At 37.3% G+C, this 20,804-nt stretch overlaps 3 protein-coding genes and 1 pseudogene across 4 annotated transcripts; 2 read left to right on the plus strand and 2 right to left on the minus strand.

Annotated features, from left to right (window-relative positions):
* Positions 1-1,205: 1,205 nt before the first annotated feature.
* LOC133680042 (translocase of chloroplast 120, chloroplastic-like) lies at positions 1,206-5,770 on the minus strand. Its single transcript, XM_062102835.1, has 2 exons — positions 5,543-5,770; positions 1,206-5,151 (listed from the first exon to the last, which is right to left on the minus strand). The coding sequence occupies exon 2, from the start codon at positions 5,133-5,135 to the stop codon at positions 1,521-1,523; it is 3,615 nt and encodes a 1,204-aa protein (XP_061958819.1). The 5' UTR covers positions 5,136-5,151; positions 5,543-5,770; the 3' UTR covers positions 1,206-1,520.
* Positions 5,771-6,987: 1,217 nt separating this feature from the next.
* On the plus strand, positions 6,988-10,432 carry LOC133679537 (tRNA-splicing endonuclease subunit Sen2-2-like). 2 transcript variants are annotated; one of them, XM_062102156.1, is made up of 3 exons: positions 7,011-7,138; positions 9,312-9,478; positions 9,548-10,432. In XM_062102156.1, exon 3 carries the CDS (start codon positions 9,571-9,573, stop codon positions 10,276-10,278), a length of 708 nt encoding a protein of 235 aa, XP_061958140.1. In that variant the 5' UTR covers positions 7,011-7,138; positions 9,312-9,478; positions 9,548-9,570; the 3' UTR covers positions 10,279-10,432. The 2 variants fall into 2 exon arrangements, with proteins under 2 accessions (XP_061958139.1, XP_061958140.1); XM_062102155.1 differs by lacking the exon at positions 9,312-9,478 and having other exon boundaries at positions 6,988-7,138.
* Positions 10,433-13,125: 2,693 nt separating this feature from the next.
* On the plus strand, positions 13,126-14,452 carry LOC133680566 (uncharacterized). The gene has a single exon (XM_062103580.1). The coding sequence runs from the start codon at positions 13,293-13,295 to the stop codon at positions 14,247-14,249; it is 957 nt and encodes a 318-aa protein (XP_061959564.1). The 5' UTR covers positions 13,126-13,292; the 3' UTR covers positions 14,250-14,452.
* A 393-nt stretch (positions 14,453-14,845) lies between these two features.
* Positions 14,846-18,617, minus strand: LOC133680567 (uncharacterized; annotated as a pseudogene).
* Between the last annotated feature and the right edge of the window lie 2,187 nt (positions 18,618-20,804).

Below are 20,804 nucleotides of genomic sequence, written 5' to 3' on the forward strand. Positions count from 1 at the left end.
CTTTAGCTTAAAAAAATTAATTAAAATGTTAAACAAATTTCATAAATTTATTTGCGACAACGCATGGTTACTATACCAGTACATCGCGTATGATGACGAGGGGCCCTTTTCGGTATTATTTTGGGTTCAATCTATAAGAACATAATGGAGAACTGACGGGAAAGTTAAATTGAAAATATCCACTTTCTCAAAGGCTTGCCAGAACTGACACACACCAGTGGTCTCTACTGGCAGAGAGGGCCTGAATTATTTTAAACTGGTCGAGCTAGTAATGGACATGAGAATCCTTCTGGGTCAGTGCGGTTCTTGTTGGCCTTTTCCAATTATTGGAAGCAGACAGTGAAGGTATCAACAAAAGTAAACATGGTACTCTTGACTGCAAGCAAAAACATGTCCCTTGTTTCCCTGTTTAGCCATGAATATGAGCCACTCTTTGAACAAGCCAATGAAGATGTAAGAAATACAGACTATAACAAACTTGTCAAAGATCTAGTTTAATTTAGAAGCTTAAGAGAATGGTGGCAATGGTGAAATTTGAAGTGATGAATGTTTTGTTATTTAAATTTTAATATCAGCTCAAAAACTTAATCTTTTGTTTCTGACAAAAGTGACTAAGCTACAAAACACTACAAAACATCACATTCCCCGTATCCACGGGGAAGGGCTTCACCGTCGTCTGTTGAACATCATGAATCAGCTCGAGACAGTTTCCATCTCGAATATCTCAAGTCTCCAGCCATCATCTTTTTCCCAACAAAGCGCCCCCTATGTAGCCATAGCCTCCATCACTTAGTTCTAGGGACATTTCTGCAGAAAACAGATTTTGCTGCAAGAAAAGAACCATGTTCATCACTAAACACCATTCTTAGTCTGCTTATCCAAGCTGCATTAACATTGCATTTAGATTTTTCTTAGTCTGGAACTTCCCATGATGTCATCCATTGGAATTGGAACCATTATTTGAAGATAGCATTTTTGAAACCGGAATTCTGATTTTGTGAACATTGATAGCACACCTGCAGGCCACAGGCATCAGTAAAATTGCCCTTGGCAGAAAGCAGGAATAGCCATTGATTAGTGAGGATTAACACCACACAATTCCAAGATAAAAGCTCTGGGTAACTTTCCACGGCGGACAGCGAAAATATTAACCTAGTGTAGCTAAAAGAAAAGAAGAAAATAGTAACAGATGATGAATGCACGTGTTGGACAAGATGAACAAATGTACATACCAATGTAGAAGGAATAAATAGCTTGACAGAGGCACGAGTGAACAAGAAACAATGTTTGGCTCAGTGGTGTAGAGGGAACAAAAACCACCTTATGAAAATATCTAACAAAACTGCTACAATGAATGTCATCAAGGTAACGCGATGTTGAAATACAACGGCAGAAAAAGGAGAGTACAACAAGAAAAGCTTAGGTTTGCTCATTCTTATAAATGACCATCCCAACGTAGCGAACTCAGGCGTTTCCTGTCTCAGCTTGGCTACTGCAGGAAAAGAAGTGCCCAGTTTTCTTCATTGTCCAAGCTGCATTTCTTCATGATAATCAAAAAGCTTCCTCAATAGAGGAATGAGACCTGCCAAAGCTATTTGGAGGTGTTCTGAACTATTTATGCGAATACTGAGTTGTCCTGCACCCTTGTTATTCAAATTGGCACGGGCAATCAAGTTTGTAGACCTTCCAATAGGAACCTGAGATTGTATATTGCAACCAATTGCTAGAACTCCATGCCAATCTACAACAGAGAGTCCAAGAGTGGATAGCGAACGACCCAGGGGATAATCTTCATCTCTCAGTTGGGCCTCCAGACTACCACCATATGCTACATCACCACGACCAGCCATTGCACCACCAGACATGACCATTTGGAACCGCTTATTAGCAATCAATTTGTCCTCAACTTTCACTCCAGCTGATAAGGCATCACCCAATAGAGTAACCGAAAGACCAGCAGTTGCCTTGTTCTTCCTGAAATTAATGAACCTTGTCTCACTGTGTAAAGTATAGCCCAAGTCCTTCCCTAAAGTCTGCATATCAAAACCTAGTGAAGTTGATTTCCCTTCCCCATGCTTTATAGAACTTGCTAATTCCATTTGAACATTGGCATCCTTCTTGTCCTTCGTTACCTGGCCAGAAAAGGATACAGGAATCTTGTCTTTAACTACAAATAATCTCTCCACATTTATACCTTCATAGCCGACATCATGATCCCAACCATGTGTATCAAGAACTGGCCTTACAAGCCACTGATTGGAGTTATCAAGATAACGGTACCGGTGGGAAGGATTATCAGAGTCAAAAGAAGCAGGTAAGGATAAATCTGGCATGGGAACGGGCACAGATGCAGGCCCTTCACTTTCTTCTTCCGCATTTTCACTGTAGTCACCAGGCAGAGGATTGGTTGCCACTGCAGTTTTCTTCATCATCCTTTGTTGCCTTTTCTCTTCCTTCAACTGTTTCTTCATAAAAAGTTTCTCCCTGTACTCTAACTCATCAAAATATGCATTCTTCTGAGCTTTAGTAAGCTTTGCCACCTGGGCTCTTGTTAAGCTTTTAAATGGTGGTAAATCATCATATTCAGACTCGTCCTCAGAATCCAATGACTCGTCCAAATCATCATCTAAACCATCCTCATCACCAAACTGTTCCTCAGGTAGCTTAACTTGTGGTCTTGACCGGAGAAGAGATGACAGCAGGTATGGTAAAGGAGGAGCTCTTGACCGAGTTGCAAATTGCTTCTTAGGCGGACTATCTTGCACCTTCAATATAGTGTTTGCTTCAGCGAGGATTTTTGATGCAAAGGAAAGTAGCAACAATTGAGGCTTCCAAACCTGACCATTAGGCAACACTCTATGCCCTGCCCTATTTCTTCTACACGCAGAGTGATTCTCAACTAATGAAACGGGATTTACAAGCCACATATCACCTGCTGCCTGACGAATTGTTTGTTGAACAACATGAGAACGTTGAGTTACAGACATTTCATAACTTGAAACGGTACCTTGTGGACTATCAGGTGGAGCAGAAGCCGCATGACTGAGGACAACAATTGCATTTTGCCATATAGATGGACCAAATATCTTGGTGATGGTTCGCAACAGGGGCAGATCACCAAAATCCTTGCTCTGCATGTCCAACCTATCAAAATACAACACAATATCTGGAGGAGTTTTCTTGATAAAGTTTTTCACTGAGAGAAGGATTTTCTCATTCTGTCGCTGGTCAGACCCGGAAGGAAGGAGGCCTGGTGTGTCAATGACCCGTAACTTGATCCCCTGAACAGTTCCCACAACATCCTGAACCATTTTTGTACCAGATTGAAAAGCATTGGTGGGGAGCTTTGCTTCATCAAATATTGAATTGATAGTGGCACTTTTTCCAACTCCAGTCTTTCCAAGAACCATAATTGTGCAGGAGAAATCAAGGGGTTCCTGCCCATCTGCCTCAAGCTGTCCTGCCATGGCACTTGCAGGATCAAAACTTAAGGTGCCAATGCGACCCCGATTTCTCCCTCGCAGCTGCTCAACAATTCCCAATCTGTATAAAACCTGTGCCACAACAGTTTCATTGGGAGCCAATCCAAGCCTATGCACTAGCCGCAAAAATTTCACCCTAATCATCTTGAGTTTTTCATGAGTCTCATCATGCTCCTCTGACTCCCCATTAGTAGGGTCATCAAGCTGTTGAGGACGCATATGAGACATGGCTCCATTAGCACGCAACTGCTGCATTGCCCTAGTTGCAGGTTCCAGGAGTGGGGCAGCACGCCCAAGGCCAGCTGGATGGGAATGGGAAGGAGGACGCAAAGATTTTCCAGATAAAGAGGCAAGCTTAGGTTCAGGGTGCCTTTCACCTTCTTTATTTACTGGAGTGTTTTGCTTCTCTGGATATGTTTCTGCAATCCTTTCAGGGTGCCCAGACACAATATTGTTCTGGCCAGCATAATTACCTTTTTCAGCAGCATGCTCTGGTTCAGAATCCTTGTTATCCTCTGCTCTCAAATTAGCAGTATCTGCCTGAATGTCTTCATTTTTCTCATTCACAAACTTATCTAAAGAATTTAAGCTTCCGGTTTCCGCTACCACCGTTGATTCTTCCAGGGCTGCATGTGGGACAGCTGAAGTAGCTGTCAGTTCAGGAGTTTCCTCATGATGCTCTGGATCCACTGAAGCTATAGTATCTTTCAAGTCTCCATTGCTGGTATCCCCGTTTTCTGTATCAACAGTTGCTGAAATGCCCTTTGGATGCCCACCCTTGTGAATCCCATCCTCCGAATCAAGGCCAGCTGAATCCCCTATCAATTCCCCACTTTTGTCATCCTGATCTTCTGTATCAACTTTCACCGGATTCTCATGAAGTCCTTCAACTTTTCTGTCTTGAAGCTCAACTGAGCCATCCTCTTTGTTTTCCTCTCTCTTACTATCCTCAGGGAGAATCCCCTCACTTGATTCAATTTTCTGCATAGCATTCACCACATCCTCACCCATCAAAGCCTCTATTCCTCCATCACCAACAATCTCAGAAACAACCTCCCCTCCATTCAACACACTGCCCTCCACTTCCACAACAGTCCCTCCCTCGTCAATCTCACGGACACTCTCTCCACCTACCGAATCCACCACCTTCTCTCCACCAACCACCTCAGTCGACCCCTCAGGATTCCCAGGCTCAGCAGGAACAAAAACCGGCTCTTCAAATTTGTCCATCAGACTTCCTACATCTGATTTCTCAATGACAACTACTGAACCAGAATCACCACCTTCTGACTCATGTGCCTCAAATTTCTCCATTTCATTTCCCACATCCAAATTTGCATTCCCAACCACCAAACTCGAGTCACCAACACTCTCAACACCGCCATCTGACTCAAACTTCACTCCCTCTTCATGCAATTTCTCGGGTGACTCAAGTGCCTCCACAAAAACCTCATCTTCCAAATCCTTCGATTCACTGGACGCCACCGCAACCTTCTCCTCTACCTCATCCCTCAACAACTCATTTTTTCCCTCCACCGCGCCACCCAAAACCTCACATTTATCCTCCACCTTATCCCTTGAAACTTCAGTGTTAACATTGATGTTATTTTCTAATTGCGTCGCATCGACAACTCTATCAATTCCATTTTCCATTTTCAACAATCTTTACCTGCAAATCAAAGTTCCAACAAAATCAAATACGAAACCATTGAATGGAGAGACTGACATATAATCACAAAACAACTCTTTTTATTCCCTACAAAGAAAAATTCCGTCAATCAAAACCAACTCAATGGCAATAAATGAATCAAAATAAAGGCACCTTTAATAGTAAAATACAACATGACACCAATAAACACTACAAAGAATCAATAATCAGAAGAAAAATTCACTGTAACCAATCAAGGCAAGTAAAACCATGGATATCTAATTCAATTTAAAACATCACAAGCAGAAAACCCCATGAAAAAAATCAGGTCTCAAGAATGTTTTATCAGGGTTTCTGGGAAGAAATGAAAGCAACGGCCATTGAAACGAAACATAAAAGAAACAAAACTTACCTGCGTTGGATGCTGTGTATAAGGAAAGTTCCGAGTCCTTAAAGGAAGAAAACAAAACTTTTCTTTGTTTCTTTTAACATAGGATTTCAAGACACTGTGTATTCTTGTACTAAAAGAGTAACTGCTTAGAAGCTTAGTAGCTGTGTCTTCTAATTAGCAGTAGAAGAGAAGTGAAGGAGATAAGAGTTGTCAGGTTGAGAATTGGAGCGCGGGGATGCTATCCTTTTCTTCACCTCCCGTAACCCCTTTTTATACTCTCCCCTCTCACTAAGGGCAAATATTTTTCTCTTCTTTTCCTTTTCTGTCGAGCAACAATAATGGCCCATGATTACAGGGCTGATCAAGATACAATTTTACAAATGAGATATAGGGCTTCAAGCCCAAAACAACTTTATATATTAAAAAGGGGGGGAGGGACGAAAAGAATCCACGTAGTTTTATTTCAAAGCACGAGGCACGAGGTAGAAACTTTTATAGTTTATTGAGAATTATTTTTTTAAAATAATTTTTATAGAAAATAAATTTATTTTTTATATTTGGTTGTGTAATGCAAAACAAATTAAAAATATTTTTTAATATTTAACTATATTATGAAAAAAAACTGAAAAAAAACTTTTTAATTTTTGAATTTTTTTTAAGTTTATTAAAAGGATATGAATTAAATTTGACATTTAAAAATACTGAAAGAGGATAAAATTGAAAAAACAAATTTATTTTTATAAATTATTTTAAATAAAAAAATATCACATTTAACTTATATAAAAAATAAAAGATGATGAAATTAAAAACAAATCAATTTCATAAATATTCTAAATAAAATAAATAATAATTAAAAAAGTATGAATTAAATCTGATAAATAAAAATTTCAATTAAAAAGTATAAGAAAAAAATAAATAACAATAGAAAATTAAAAATTAAAAATTAAAGGTGATATAAAAATAACATCAAATCAAATTTTAAAAGATAAAATTAAAAAAATTTATACAAAATATAACTTTAGTAGATAAAAAAAAAAAAAAAGAATCTATTCAATTTTATTTCAAAACACGAAGAGGTCAAAACTTTGATAGTGTATATAATTCATTTGTTTATTAGAAAATATTTTTTAAAAGTTATTTTTATAAAAAATAATTTTTTTTATGATTGATAATATTATAAAAAATAAATTAAAAAATATTTTTTATTCTATAGCTATATCATGAAAAAATAAGTTAAAAAAACTTATTAATATTTTAATTTTTTTTAATTTTATTAAAAGAATAATGATTAAATTTAATATATAAAAATGTTAAAAGAAGATAAAATTAAAAAAAATTAAATTTTATAAATCATTTTTTTTTAAAAAAGAAAGAGACTAGGTATAAAAAAAATTAAAAATTAAAAAAAAATATTTTATAAATTATTTTAAATAAAATATATAATAATTTAAAAAATAATGCCATAGTATATATAGAGAAAAGTAACGGTGAAATCTCTTTCTCAGCCGTTAGACCTCTCGCTTCAGTTCGCTCTCTTTCTCTCACTCTTTCCAGCCGGCAGCAGCAGTTCCAGCAGCCCGCCCTTCCTAGCTCCAGCAAGGCAGCAACTTCTAGCTAGTAAGTGTCATCCATTTATATTTTTCTAGATTTTTTTTGTTATACTGAAAAGAGATACTATTGTTTTTTTTATTCGATCTGCTGAGATTTATGTGTTTCTAATTTTTCTTTTTATTTTTTTGTTCGATTTTAACGTGTTATGGTACCTGAGAATTGATTCTGTTCTTAATTATTTTTCTGGAGATGCTAAAGTATAGAAGGTCAGATTTGGTTTTACGATTTGCTGAGAAAATAAGGAATCAATAGCTCGGATTAGGTCTTGTAATTTTGAGGCCAAGAGTCGGAGTTTCTGAAAAAATGTAACGTTTTTCAAGTTATGGTGTGATTTTTTTGTTTCCATCTGGGTGTGCGGAGGGTGAATCTGATCTGTTTTGGTCACTAGAAAATGTTGGAGAAAAAGCTAAAAACTTCTGAGCCATTTATTTATGTGTCTTCGGTGTAACAGCTCATAGCTTCAATATATAGGAAAAATGAACAGCTAAAGCCTTAGATGATAGAGACTCAAACTAAGTCACTTGCATGTGTCACGAGACTCATGAACCACCCCTATTAAGTTATGTGTGACAAGAAATTATTGCCATTGTAATCACAAAGAACCTGCAGTAATCAATAATTCCTCAGTTAGTGCAGAAGATGGTTTCTATGATCTGAATTCAATGCTTCAATACTGTGTGACAAGAAATCTATGGTAAAAACTGCAATGTGGTATCTAAGTATCTAAAACTGGTAAGCAGATATTAACCCTGGTATTAACTAACGATCAATAAAAGATTGGCTTACTGAGAAGTGGGAAGATCATCATAACTGGCTTGAAATTGGAAGAACTGGGTGAAGGGAAGGGTCTGATCGCTAGTTCCCATTGTGGCAGTGGCAGGTAGAGCTGCTATTACAGCACCTAGCCTCAAAACGAAGTCAAATATAACAAGCCCCTTGTATTCAACCTTTTCATGGGTATAAGCTCCTTTTAGAGGTGCTGTTCCTTTAGCAACAGCTTTTGTTTCAACTTTAGGAATATCAACTTTAGATGACATTATATAGCTTAAAGGACAGAGAGAAGAAAGATTTCAAAAAGCTTGTATGGAATAAAATGAGTTGTAGAGCCTAATATGGAGAACTAGAGGAGTAGGTTAAATCGAGTTTGTACGAAGGATTGTAATTTTAAACATTATTTTATTTACATGAATAAGGGAGTTGTTGCTAACCGTTTCCATTTCATTTAAAGCTTGCTTTTTTATCACTTTTGATAAAAGTCAAGAAGAAAGTTGTGAGAAGCAGAGGAACATAAATTAGTTGGTCTCCAGCTCAAGGCAGCAAGTCACTTGTAATAATAAATAGATGATTTTAGGTTTTGGGATGTTTGTTTTTAAGCTTGGCATGGATTGATATTGTGATAGTAAGAATTTTATTTCCTTTGTTGGAATGAATGTATGATATATATTTGCATCATTGCATTGTATGATATATACTCAAGACCCGATGGGGTTCGGTTTGAGTTTCTAAAATCCATGTATGTTAGGTTTTGGATCGGGTATGAATAGTATTGTCAATTTCAAATATGGATAGTACCAAAACCTGACCTGTGGGTATTCATTGTCATCCCTAACCATCTACAATGCCAACCTCACTAGACCCAAAGCTTCAACACCACCACCACCTTAACCACCATCAATGAAGAATGAAAGCATCGTTTGCTCACCCTTACATGGTTTCTTATCTCTTCAATGCCCTCTCTCCCTCCTCCACCAAGACTCTCTAGTCTCTCAAAACTAAACCCAAATCCCACTAGACAGCACATTACCAAAAACTTTACTTGCAGAACCCAACCCATCATCAACATCACCAATCAATTCCAGCTCACACAAGCAGTCCCTTCTCATCAGCTTTTATCACACGAAGGCATTCACTTACCTCGTCAGACACTAGCTTACCTTATACAACAAAGCTCATATTTGAAGTCTCTTAAATTAGGCAATGGTTTCATATTCATCTGCAATTAAGTGGATTAAAAAGACCCGGTACTTTTTTACCCAAATGGATTCAAATTTCAATAATTTCATTCATATGTACGTACACTGTGGTGGCCATGTTAGTGCTTATAAAGTGTTTGGTATAATGTCCAAGAGAAATTTGTACTCTTGGAATAGTATGCTTTAATAATTGACCGTCAGTTCAGGGTAAAACAGTCCTTTGAACTCTGAAACACTTTAAAAGTAGCCGAGCTTTCTCAATTTGATGAGCACCGAGAAAGAAAAACCTAAGGTTTCCTTGGCCGCAACCATTCCTCTCTTTTTCTTCCTAGCAGTTCTGGTGAATTTTCCGGAAAATTCTTCTTTTTGATAAGTGAGAAAATCCTCAAACCTTATTTTGTCCCTTGGTTCTTAAAGCTTATATATCTATTTCATTGTTCAGATTTTTAAAGGATACTTAAAAAAATGGGGCCAAGATGGAAAGGAAAAGGAGCAGAAGCTAAAGCACTAGCAGATCCCATGTCAGAAATAGTCTCACAGCTTCAATCTTCTCTTCTTCAGTCAAATGCATGTGCGTCACTCTCAGGTTGTAGTGTGCTTCTTGCAGTGGAAACAGAACAGACTGAGCTTCTCACACGGGCATGTTTCGGTAAACCCATTATCACAGCTGAGAAAGAAAAGCAATGGTTTCAGTTGGGTTTGGAGGAAGCATTTTATTTGTGTTATTCTTTAAAATGTTTAAAGATTGCTGGTGAAGATAATTTTGTTAAAAATGATTTAGATTTGTGGTTGTATATGAAATTGAAAAAGGAAAAATTCCCGGATTTTTATAAGGCGTATTCTCATCTTCGTATGAAAAATTGGGTTCTCAGGCCAGGATTACAGTATGGCGTGGATTTCGTTGCTTACCGGCATCATCCATCTTTGGTACATTCAGAATATGCTGTGATTGTTTTATCAGAAGGGGATACTGGGAGATTGAGGGTGTGGTCTGATTTCCACTGCACTATTAGACTTTGTGGAAGTGTTGCAAAAACGTTGTTAATTCTAAATGTTGACAAAAATGGTCACGGTGCTATCTCTCCATCTTGTTTGGAGAGATACTCTATTGAGGAGTGCACAATCACGAGATGGAGTCCAGAACAAAGCCGTGATGATAAAAAAGCCTCATAAAATGGAGCGAAGTAAGATGTGCTTTCAAATATCTGGTTTGCTTTTGTCATTCTGTGCATAAACTGAGTATGAATGTTCCAAGTATTTTGGCTATAACTGTTTTTATAATGCTTGTGATTGCTGGTGTAAGTAATTCATGATCGTCTGTTTTTCATATTCTTTTTTCATGCCTGATAACATGCAAGTCAAGTTTTGATCATGGAGCTGGTCTTCCTATTGTGATGGCCTAAGCAACGTGTAAGTGTCTCCAGTCCAGTTTGACTAGGTGTAAAAGCCGATCTTTTGGCTTTATCATTCATTAGATGCTTTAAGACAAGAAAAGGGCATCTAATGATAAAGCCGAAGTATTGGGTTTTAGACCTGTTAATCACACAACACAATACCAAAACCAAGTTGAAAAGCGAGCAAAATACAAAAAATGGAGCCAATTTCTTCATCACTGTAATCACCGAACAAGCTAGAACCGAAAGCAGTGCATTACTCTACAAGTAGTTCATTAAGATATAAATTGCAAGTTGCTAACACATGCTAACAATGAATTGTGTCTGCAGAAAGGCAAGCAAGTTTCACCAGAATAGATATATAATGCCACAAGTAACGACTGTCATCACCTACCAAGCATGCATATGGCTTGTTCTATTTGCGTGCACCCTGACATAAACCCACAGATGTTTGCGTGTGATAATGTGAAGCCAGACATCAAATGCAGAAGTTGGTGGAATTTAGGCACGAGTGAGTAAAATTAAAAAAATACTACCCGTGTAATAGCCTGGGCCACCAAAGTCTTTGAATGGTTGTTTAAGAATACGGTGTAAAAAAAAATTTAGAAATTTTAATTTCTTTTTAAATTAAAAAAATCATACTAATATTAAAAATAAAATTTTTATTTTAATATATTTATAAATAAAAATTATTTTCAACTATTATCTCTGTCACAGTTCCAAACAACCCTTTAAATCCTTTTGCCCACTGTTCACCCACCAACGATGCCACCCTAACCGGACCCAAAGCACGAGCACCACAACCATCTCCCCGTCAATGAAGAATGACACGTCGTTGCACTTGAGGGTTGAGCTCAGCGGTCAACCGTGAGGCTTGCTTTGCTCTCGTTCTAAGTTCGATTCTTTATGTGTATGTCTGTCATCCCCGCGGTGCTTTACCTGCTCACTGGGCTTGCAGGATATTTAGTGGGCTGTGGGGAATAATCGTGGTGCACGCAAGTTGGCCCAGATATCCCACGCTAATCAAAAAAAAAATGACACGTCGTTTGCTCACCCTCACACGGTTCCTTCTCTTTTCATTGCCCTCTCTCCCTCCACCAAAACCCTCCAGTCTCTCAAAACTTCACTCCAATCCCACCAAACGACACATCGCCGATAACCTTCCTTGCATAACCCAACCCTTCATCAACATCTCCAATCAATCCCAGATCACACAAGCAGTCTCTTCTCTTCAGCTCTTATCACGCAAAGGCATTCGATTACCTTGCCAAACACTAGCTTGCCTTTTCATTTTCTTACCTTCTTAATTAGTTGGTATTTTCTCCATGTTAATGAGATGGGCACTGTTGTGTTGTTCTGTTGTGTTTTCTGGCAAGTTCATTCATCCATATTCATGAATTGATTTTCAAAGGAACTGCAGAAGTTAAGTCAGTGAAATAGACTCCGAAGATGGAAGAGGAGGTAGATATTCCGCCTATTTAATAATTATGTTGTTGATAATTTAAGCTATAAGCTTGTCATTGCTTCAAACACTGACCAATTACCTTCCTTGATTTCTTAGAATTACATCTATCTTGCAATGCTTTGGATTCCTATGAAGTCTGTGAATCTATGGTTCTTACACTTTATACCAGCAGTAACATGATTCAATGGAAGTTGCATGTCTTTGGTCCTCGTATTCTCATGTTCCGCATCTCTATTCAGACAAGAGATAGCAATTTTCTAGCAAGGTAGGAGGGAGGACCTAGTCTGTCTCCTATCAAGTTCCAGATGACTTGCTAATACTTTCATATAAAATCTCTTTCTAGTTCCTTTCCACTTATCTCAAGGATGCCTTTCAACTCGTTTAGTTGTATTACCATGTGGGCTATGGAGCTGGTATCTGTTTTTGACTTTTTTCGTGCATAGCATGTTTTATTTTTTATTCCTTTATCAATTGTTTTTTATTTATTTCGTTTTATTTGAATCTGTTGTTTGTAGTTATCTGATTGCCTGATCTCTTGAATGAAAGAGTTTCCTGGCCTATGAGAAGATAAGGATGGAAATATACCTTGGAAAGGACATCATTGATGAGGTTACTACATAGCACCATCAATGCGAAGAAAATAATTATTGATTGATTAACAGGGAAGAGCATGATCCATGATTTTTAATTAAGAGATGGCCCACTCCTTTCATCTTCAATAAAGTTCATGGAAGAGGACAATTACCTTAAATTATGGACATGATTAAACCCCTAATCACGTTTAGTGGTTAAACCATACTTGATAAGGTGTATATGGATGATTGAGCCTGGTACAAGGAACTGTGGTTTTTGCTGCCATGTGGTAGCTTATCAAGGGCAAAACCTCTATTATCCTGGTGGAATTAGAACAGATTTTGTGTAGAGGAGGGGGAAAAGTTGTGCAGAACCAACAAACATCAAGAACAAATTTGAAGGCAACACAGGTGGACCAACCAAGGAAATATTATCTCGATTATAACTCCACACCAATAATGCAAGCGAAGCAACCACCTAAATTAAAGAAAAAAAGCATGTCATTGTCATAATCAAGATTGTTGAGAAAAATTCAGTGGAAGCAAATAAATAATCTTCCTAATCTGTTTTTATATTTCCAGAAGTCTTAACTGGATGATAATTACATCCAATTGACGTTACAATGCTGCGCAATAAAACCCACAAACCAATTCTTTTCCTGTGCAATAAAGCCTGCCGTGCCTACAACAAGAAAAAGAAAAGAAGAGGAAGAACTCAACATTCTTCTTCTTCATCATCATCTCTGACATAGAAAAATGGGTTCTCAGATCTCTAAACAGATTGAAAGGCGTAAAGAAATCTTAACTGAGAAGAAGGTTTTGGTTGATCTTGAGGAAAGCTCTGGAGAAACATATCCAGGTTCTGATTATCGTCCATCAGACAGGAAGAATTGGATGGCTGGGTTCAACCCTGAGAAACTTCACATAAACCAAATTGTATGGCCTGGAACCCATGATTCTGCTTCTAATAGGATTGGCATCCCATTGATCACTCGTCCTTTCGCTCAATGTCAGTCTTTGTCCATCTACCGTCAGCTTTGTGTAGGCACCAGAGTTTTTGATATTCGGGTTCAGGAAGACCGTCGGGTCTGCCATGGAATCCTGACAACATATAGTGTTGATGTTGTTATTCGAGACCTCAAGAAATTCTTGTTAGAAACTGAGTCAGAGATGGTAATTCTTGAGATCAGGACAGAGTTTGGCCATGAGGATCCTCCAGAGTTTGACAAGTACTTGAAGGAACAGCTTGGAGAATACCTGATCCATCAGGACGATAGTGTTTTTGGCAAAACAATTGCGGAATTGTTACCGAAGAGGGTAATCTGTGTATGGAAGCCAAGGAAATCACCAGCTCCGAAACATGGAAGCCCGTTGTGGAGTGCCGGTTATTTGACAGATAATTGGATTGACACAGATTTGCCATTAACAAAATTTCAAAGCAACATGAAGTATTTGGGTGAACAGCCACCGGTTTCGTCAAGGAAATACTTTTACAGAGTGGAGAATACTGTTACACCACAAGCAGATAACCCAATTGTATGTGTTAAACCTGTGACCAACCGGATTCATGGATATGCTAGGTTGTTCATAACACAGTGTTTCTCAAAGGGATGTGCTGATAAGTTGCAGATCTTCTCCACAGATTTTATTGATGAGGATTTTGTTGATGCATGTGTTGGATTGACACGGGCAAGGGTTGTAGGGAAGGCTTAAAATTTCTCTATTTTTCTTGAGTTCTTGTTCCATTTTTTAGAGTTTTATTACGAGTCATCATCTCTTGTAATTAATTTCTGGGTGGATGAAATTTGCTCCATTGTCCTTAATGGGGTAAACTGTTCGTTTGTCTACACGTATGCTAAATTATTTGTTTATGATGTATAAAGGGTTTGTGTATATGGTTGTGGTTGGCACACTTATTCCTTTTTGTTCTTTCTAACCTTGCTCTCTTACCTTTGAAGGCCTGCCCGCTCTGGGAATATGCTGATACTTGTAATGTGATGGATGGAGCTGGATTGTCACTGTTATTGCCCAATCACAACTTCACATGTAGAAAACTACATTGTAAAATGATGAAATTTAAAGAGTTTTCAAATCGAAAAGGCAAACAAGCTATTACAGAAACCACCACTTTACCCTACAAGGTGTTGTTGGTTGACATGTTAAGCAGGTTTGGTCCACTTGCTATCGCCACCAGTTCTTATTCAAACTGAAACTGTAAGAAAACTTTTCATGAATGCACACCGCTTCTAGCATAGACGATTTGCCTAATGTCAAAATCATTTTATAATGGGAGAGAGGACAGGCCAGCATAGCAAATTGATGATGATAGAAGTTTGAAAATAACAAAGAAATCCTGGGATTCAGACACTACAAGGAAAATAATGTGCATACCAACACCACATCACAACTCAGTAAAAGCTTATCACCGTTTAAGCCTACGGTGTACAATCAGTTGTTTCAACCTCTGACTAGACAGGTAGAAACTAACATTCACCTTTTTCATGGTGGAAACCTATCAAGACACCATATATAAGGTCTGACTTCATCACATCCCTAAAAACTTGTTCAGGGCTGAATCAGGTGCAATTCAGTTAAGCGTGGGCTTTTCTCTGCAAAATTTGCATCTCAAAGTTTCCTCCAGTCGTTGGATTATCAATGAGAATACTCCTGCAAAAAATTGCTGTTTTGATTTTTCTAAGTTGGTATTATAAGGATTATTTTTGCAGGAGTATTCTCATTGAGAATCCAACAATTAGAGAAAGCTTTGACACAAGTTTTGCAAGAAAAAAGGAAAGTCTCATGTCTCAACTAATTTCGGTCTAGATTCAGCCATGCGCGAGTTTGTAGAGATTTGATGAACTTGCACCTCATATGTTTCGCAGTTCCTCTCAATAGGCTACCACCATTGAAATTATTAAGGATTGGATGCATTATGAAAAAGGTTAGTTCCTGTTTATCTAGTAGTTCATAGGCCATATGTTGTGTGAGCCTATCAACTATAGAGATAGAACTAGCTTTCACCATTAAGCATCCTATCTTAAAAATTTCATGGTGGTAACCTATCAAGAAAACATACCTGAGGTACCGAGTTCATGAAATCTCTAAATGATTATACATGGCTGAAATTGACCAAATTCAGCAGAGAGTGGCCTTTTCTATATGAAACTTGTGTCACAGATTTTCCTCCGATTGTTGGATTATCAATGTGCCAAAAATAGCCCAAGAACTCCACATGTCAGTCATAAAAACTTTGATCCAGCAAACACCAATTTAACAAAATACAGAAGTAGGATCTGCAGCTAATTTCTTTCGTAAATATATTCAAATTAGCGAGATCACTTCTCTCATCCATGGCTGTATATATGACAGAAAGAGACAAAAAGAGTATATCTCTATGCTGGAACCTGGAACTGGGTTATCTCTATGCTGTAATGATGCTTTCACCAAAAGGGCACCTGGGATTTGCTGAAACACCTGCCAAAACATAACACAGTCATATAGATTTCAATAATATAAGCCTTTTCTATTCAAGCCAGCCGAGCATACCGAAATGCGAAAAAATAAGTTATTTGAAGGAGAGTGCAAATAACTTGAACTGTTGGATGCCTACTCCAAAGGGTTGCAAGTGGCAGCTCCATCAGGATGCTTTGCTTCATTCCTCAGGATTGTTTTGCACTGATCATTTGAGGCAGTGATCTAGTAAAAAGAGATTTTTCTACATGTAAAGACACAGAAATATTATAAACAGTAGAGACAGAGAAGTAAACCAAGAATCACGTTTCTTACATCAACAATAAATGAAGAGGCATTCATTTACAGGATGCACTGCCAGTGCAGAAAAAGGATTCAACAGATTGTAATACATGAAAGGCATTGAATTGCCTTTGAAGACCCTGGTAGACAGTACAAATCCATTTGAGATACACTAATACAAACCCAAAGTATCACATGGTGTTAGTATTAAATTTTAAGAGACATACTGCACTGATTTATTTTGCAAGCTTCGATAAATAAGCATTTGGTAGCCAATGCTTCCACTTATCTTCAGAAAATGGTAAATGCTGTCATGGCATACCAGTAATAGCATCAAAAGAGAAGGAAGAGTTGTGTTAAACCTAAAACTGTATAAACAAAAGGATTTCTGTGTCTATATGCAAATTCATGGAGCATGCATGCATGCCTTGACAAGTTCAGACTCAGAAGAGGGGGGATTAGAACAAGCGTGGCTGACCAATATACCTTGAGCAAGGCCCATGCCTCTCCGTGTGCAAAACTTGTTGCTTCGAACAGTTGGAGCAAAAAAATAATGACTTTTGGGACAAATTTACAGGATAGTGAACGTGTGAGGGACATATCCATACCTCAAGGGTGAAAGATATGTTACCCTTCTCAGGCACAAGAGGTGATATTATTTTCCTGACCGGAGGCACAAAAGACCAAGCAAGCCCCCACCGACATGTTTGCCCTTCGACAAATTCAGTGGTCTTTACTATGGTGACTCCAACATCACGAAGCTTTGAGTTGAGGAATTTGAGGTTTATTTTCCTTCCAAGCATCGAAGTAAACCACCTTCAAACAAAATGTCAACATAAAGACTAATGTTTTTTTATATATATAAATTAATGTAGATGTTTGTATTTGTTTTTCTATACCTCAATTAATTTATAAATTCTAAAATTAATAATCATATAAATTTTTAATAATATAAATAAATTTAAAATCTAAACAATTAAATTATAAAAATCAATGTTTCAGAACAGAGTACGTGGAGAAGTTGGATATGAATAATAACAGATGTGATTGACGAGAAAGCACCGAAAGGACTCCTTCAACACTACAGTGATAAAGGCCTTCTCTCCACCAGGGCAAACCATCTCCTCAGGAGTCCCGCCAAAAGAAGTTTTGGGATTCAGTCCTGCTTCCTCCATGGTCTCAAAAAATGGGGGATTACACATGCAGAAGTCAAACTTCTCACCATCTCTGACTACTCCAAGAAGTACAGGTGGCCCAGAATACTTCTTATTTGCATCCGATGGGAGATCAAAAGAAGATAAGGGCAAGGGTTCTGCCTCCTCAACCACACTCCCACTTCCATCCATTTTGCTTTTTCCATCTACTGACTCCCCACACTTTGAATCTTCAATAGAAAGGGTGCCTTGCAATTTGTAACCTTCCTAATTTCAATTAGTTCTGAAATATGTTGATTACTTTTAACATTTCTCTCTGCCCATTCTAGTGCTACATCAGTCACATCTGCAACCAAAATCACAACATATCATCCAACAAATTATAAACAACACTGCTCCACAAACAACCCAAAAAGGAAAGAAAAAGCTACCTGACCCAACAAAAGTCCATCCAAGAAGAGAGGCGCCAAACAGAGGGTAAATGCAGTTAGCTCCAGTGCCTATATCAAAACCTCTCACAATATCTCCATTGCTGTTATTATTTGGAATGATATCAGATGACAAAAGATCCTCGATCCAATTAATGTACTTTGATCTATTCGGCACCGTAGGGCATAACTGCCCATTAGGAATCCACCTAGAGTGTTCAATTCACAAAAGACACATAATTAACACAAAACCTCATAAACCAAAAAACCTTAAATAAGAACTTTAACGTTCAAAAAAAGGCCAAGTCTTTATAACTAATTACAGCAGAAGAACCTAAGAAACCACCTATAATGTTTTATTCACATAAGATAGAAACTATAATGCATGCATAACCAACCACGACCAAGCTCACAGACCAAACAACCTTAAAACTCGCAAAAAGTCTCAATCTTTATGGTTCATTAATAACAAAAGAACCTCAAGATTTTAACTTGCACAGTTTTCACTACAAGGGTCTTGCTTAAAGTTACAAAACTTCATTTGTATCGTTAAAGTGTCGAAATGATTCTTACCAGTTGAGGCCATGATCATGGAGGAGCAGGCCAAAAAGACCCGTGTCAGTTCTCGGGTCGAGTTAAAATTGGTCCAGTCAATTCTGGGTCGACCGTCACGCGAGTAGAAAACAAAAAGATGGATAGAGGGAAGCTAGGAGAGCAAAATCAGGTGGGTTATCGGAGTTTTTGTTTTTTGGGTGGATGGTGTCGGGTCACTTTCTCTTGTTCTTCTTGATTACCATTCCGTGTTTAGAATTTTAGAGAGCAGCGAGAATGGAACTAGCATAAACATAACTATTCACAGAGAAGAGAAGAGAGTTGTTCTTGTAGACGACGAGTCTTTTTGGCAGGAATGGATTGGTTCAACTTGGGCTTTGCAGGTCTGGGATCATGCTACATCTTGGGCTCACCAATCAGTTGAGGCCATGATTTTTCCATGATTTTAATTGATCATTATATTTCGCTATGTTTCATGAATTTAGGTTTGTCGGCATTGTTCCAGGAGTGTAGTTATGCTTGATTCAGAAAACTCCTGATTGGGAGCATAATCCAGTTGATTTTTAAGTTGAATTGACAAAAAAAAAATCAATTAACCTGTTAAAACTTTATTCATTCGATTTGATTGACTCAATTAACCTATTTAAAGTTATTTTGTATATCAAAACATGGTAGATTGCAGGCAGACTAACTATCTCTTTACAAAATTAGACAAGCAAGTAGAAAATGGTTTTATTTTCAATTTTGGACTAAACTTTTTAGCTCTGTAATTGAAATGAATTTCTACAGCTTGATGGACTTATGTAGAAGCATAGAATTGTGCTCTTGCAATATACATTGGAGTTAAAGCATTGCATGTAAGATTTTATTATATGATTAGTCCTTTTTATGAAAGCTTTCGAGACTTTATTTCTGCCTCTCCGAGCTTTCTGCTATTTAGGGATGGTTTCTGTGCTCTTAGATTGCACAGAGCTGGGCTAACTGTTCCTTCCTGAGCTGGGGTCTGGGCATTTAAGAGCTTTCTACTTGGTCCTTAGGCCTTTTGGTTAATCCACTCTATCAAAAAACAGGAGTGCTAGCTAATACTCCTCTGGATATCTAGGATTGTTGTCAAGTGAAAGTAATAAAAACTGAATCAATTGCAGCAATTAAATGAAGATCATGTCTCTGATCTTGCTGAGAATTTCGATTTTTAGAATCTGAATGTAATGCCAAACATCATAAGACCGCTAATCTATCTGGGTGTTTAGTAATCCAGTTCAACTCACTTTTTAAATTGTTTTTATCTTGAAAAAATATTAAATTAATATTTTTTAAAATGTTTTTCAAAAGTTTTGATATATTAAAATTAACTTTAAAAAAAAATTTTATTTTATAGTATTTTTAATTAAAAAACATTTTGTATCACATTATCAAAAACACAATCACGATAATAGGCAAGTAGTCATCTTTTTGCCTCAAGTAAGAGAAAAGTGGATATTAAGTTAATTGAACAATGAGAACACATGGGATTTTGGTGTTTGTCCATTGCTTGTCTTCTAATAAGAAAAAAGTATTAAATTGATGATTTTTTATGTATTTTTTGATAATTTTGATGTGTTAAAATTAAAAATTAAAAAATATTAAAAAATTATTTTAATATATTTTTAAATAAAAATATTTTAAAAAATATTACATTACATTACCATATTGTGTTATTACAGAATAATAACCAGCTGGCCATGTTCTTGTCTGAACTAAGAGAAAAGTGCATAGTGAACAATGACATGACATAGATTTGGTGTTCGTCTATTGCTTTTCTCCCAGCAAGAAGACAGAAAAGGACACAGCATCAACTATGTATTACATGATCAAATTAGCATCTTTGTTTATCTATGTTTCTTGATTTACATTTATCAAAAAAAAAATCATGATTGATTTTCATAGCTAGATACATGTATGAAATGACAACCCATGGCTCCACGAAACACAGCTAAAAGTGAAAATCGATGAGTCAAATCCAGCATTGAAAAGTAAATCCTGTTCTGTTTTTATTGCTAGAATGCATCATCTACAGAATATACTAACCAAAACTTCCCCGCATCGATGGAGAACTTTTTTTTAGGTGCTAGTCCTGCACTGATGCGGTGAAGGAAGAAGAAGAAGTGGGACCAAGGTAGAAGGGAAGGCCTATCTATAAAAACAGCAAGCTGAGTCAGCACAGGACAGGATCCTATGGATAAGCATTTCAAGGCAAGCAAAAGTCAACCATAACTGGAGAAAACCAGAGAACCTAGTTAAATCTTCATAGGCTCATAGCTTCTCTATATAGACCATCGCATCCCCTCTCATTTTAGCCGTCACAAAATTCCTCAATCCAATCCTTTCATGCTTGCAACTTC

Source organism: Populus nigra, chromosome 19, assembly GCF_951802175.1.
Source record: "Populus nigra chromosome 19, ddPopNigr1.1, whole genome shotgun sequence".
Taxonomy (NCBI): domain Eukaryota; kingdom Viridiplantae; phylum Streptophyta; class Magnoliopsida; order Malpighiales; family Salicaceae; genus Populus; species Populus nigra.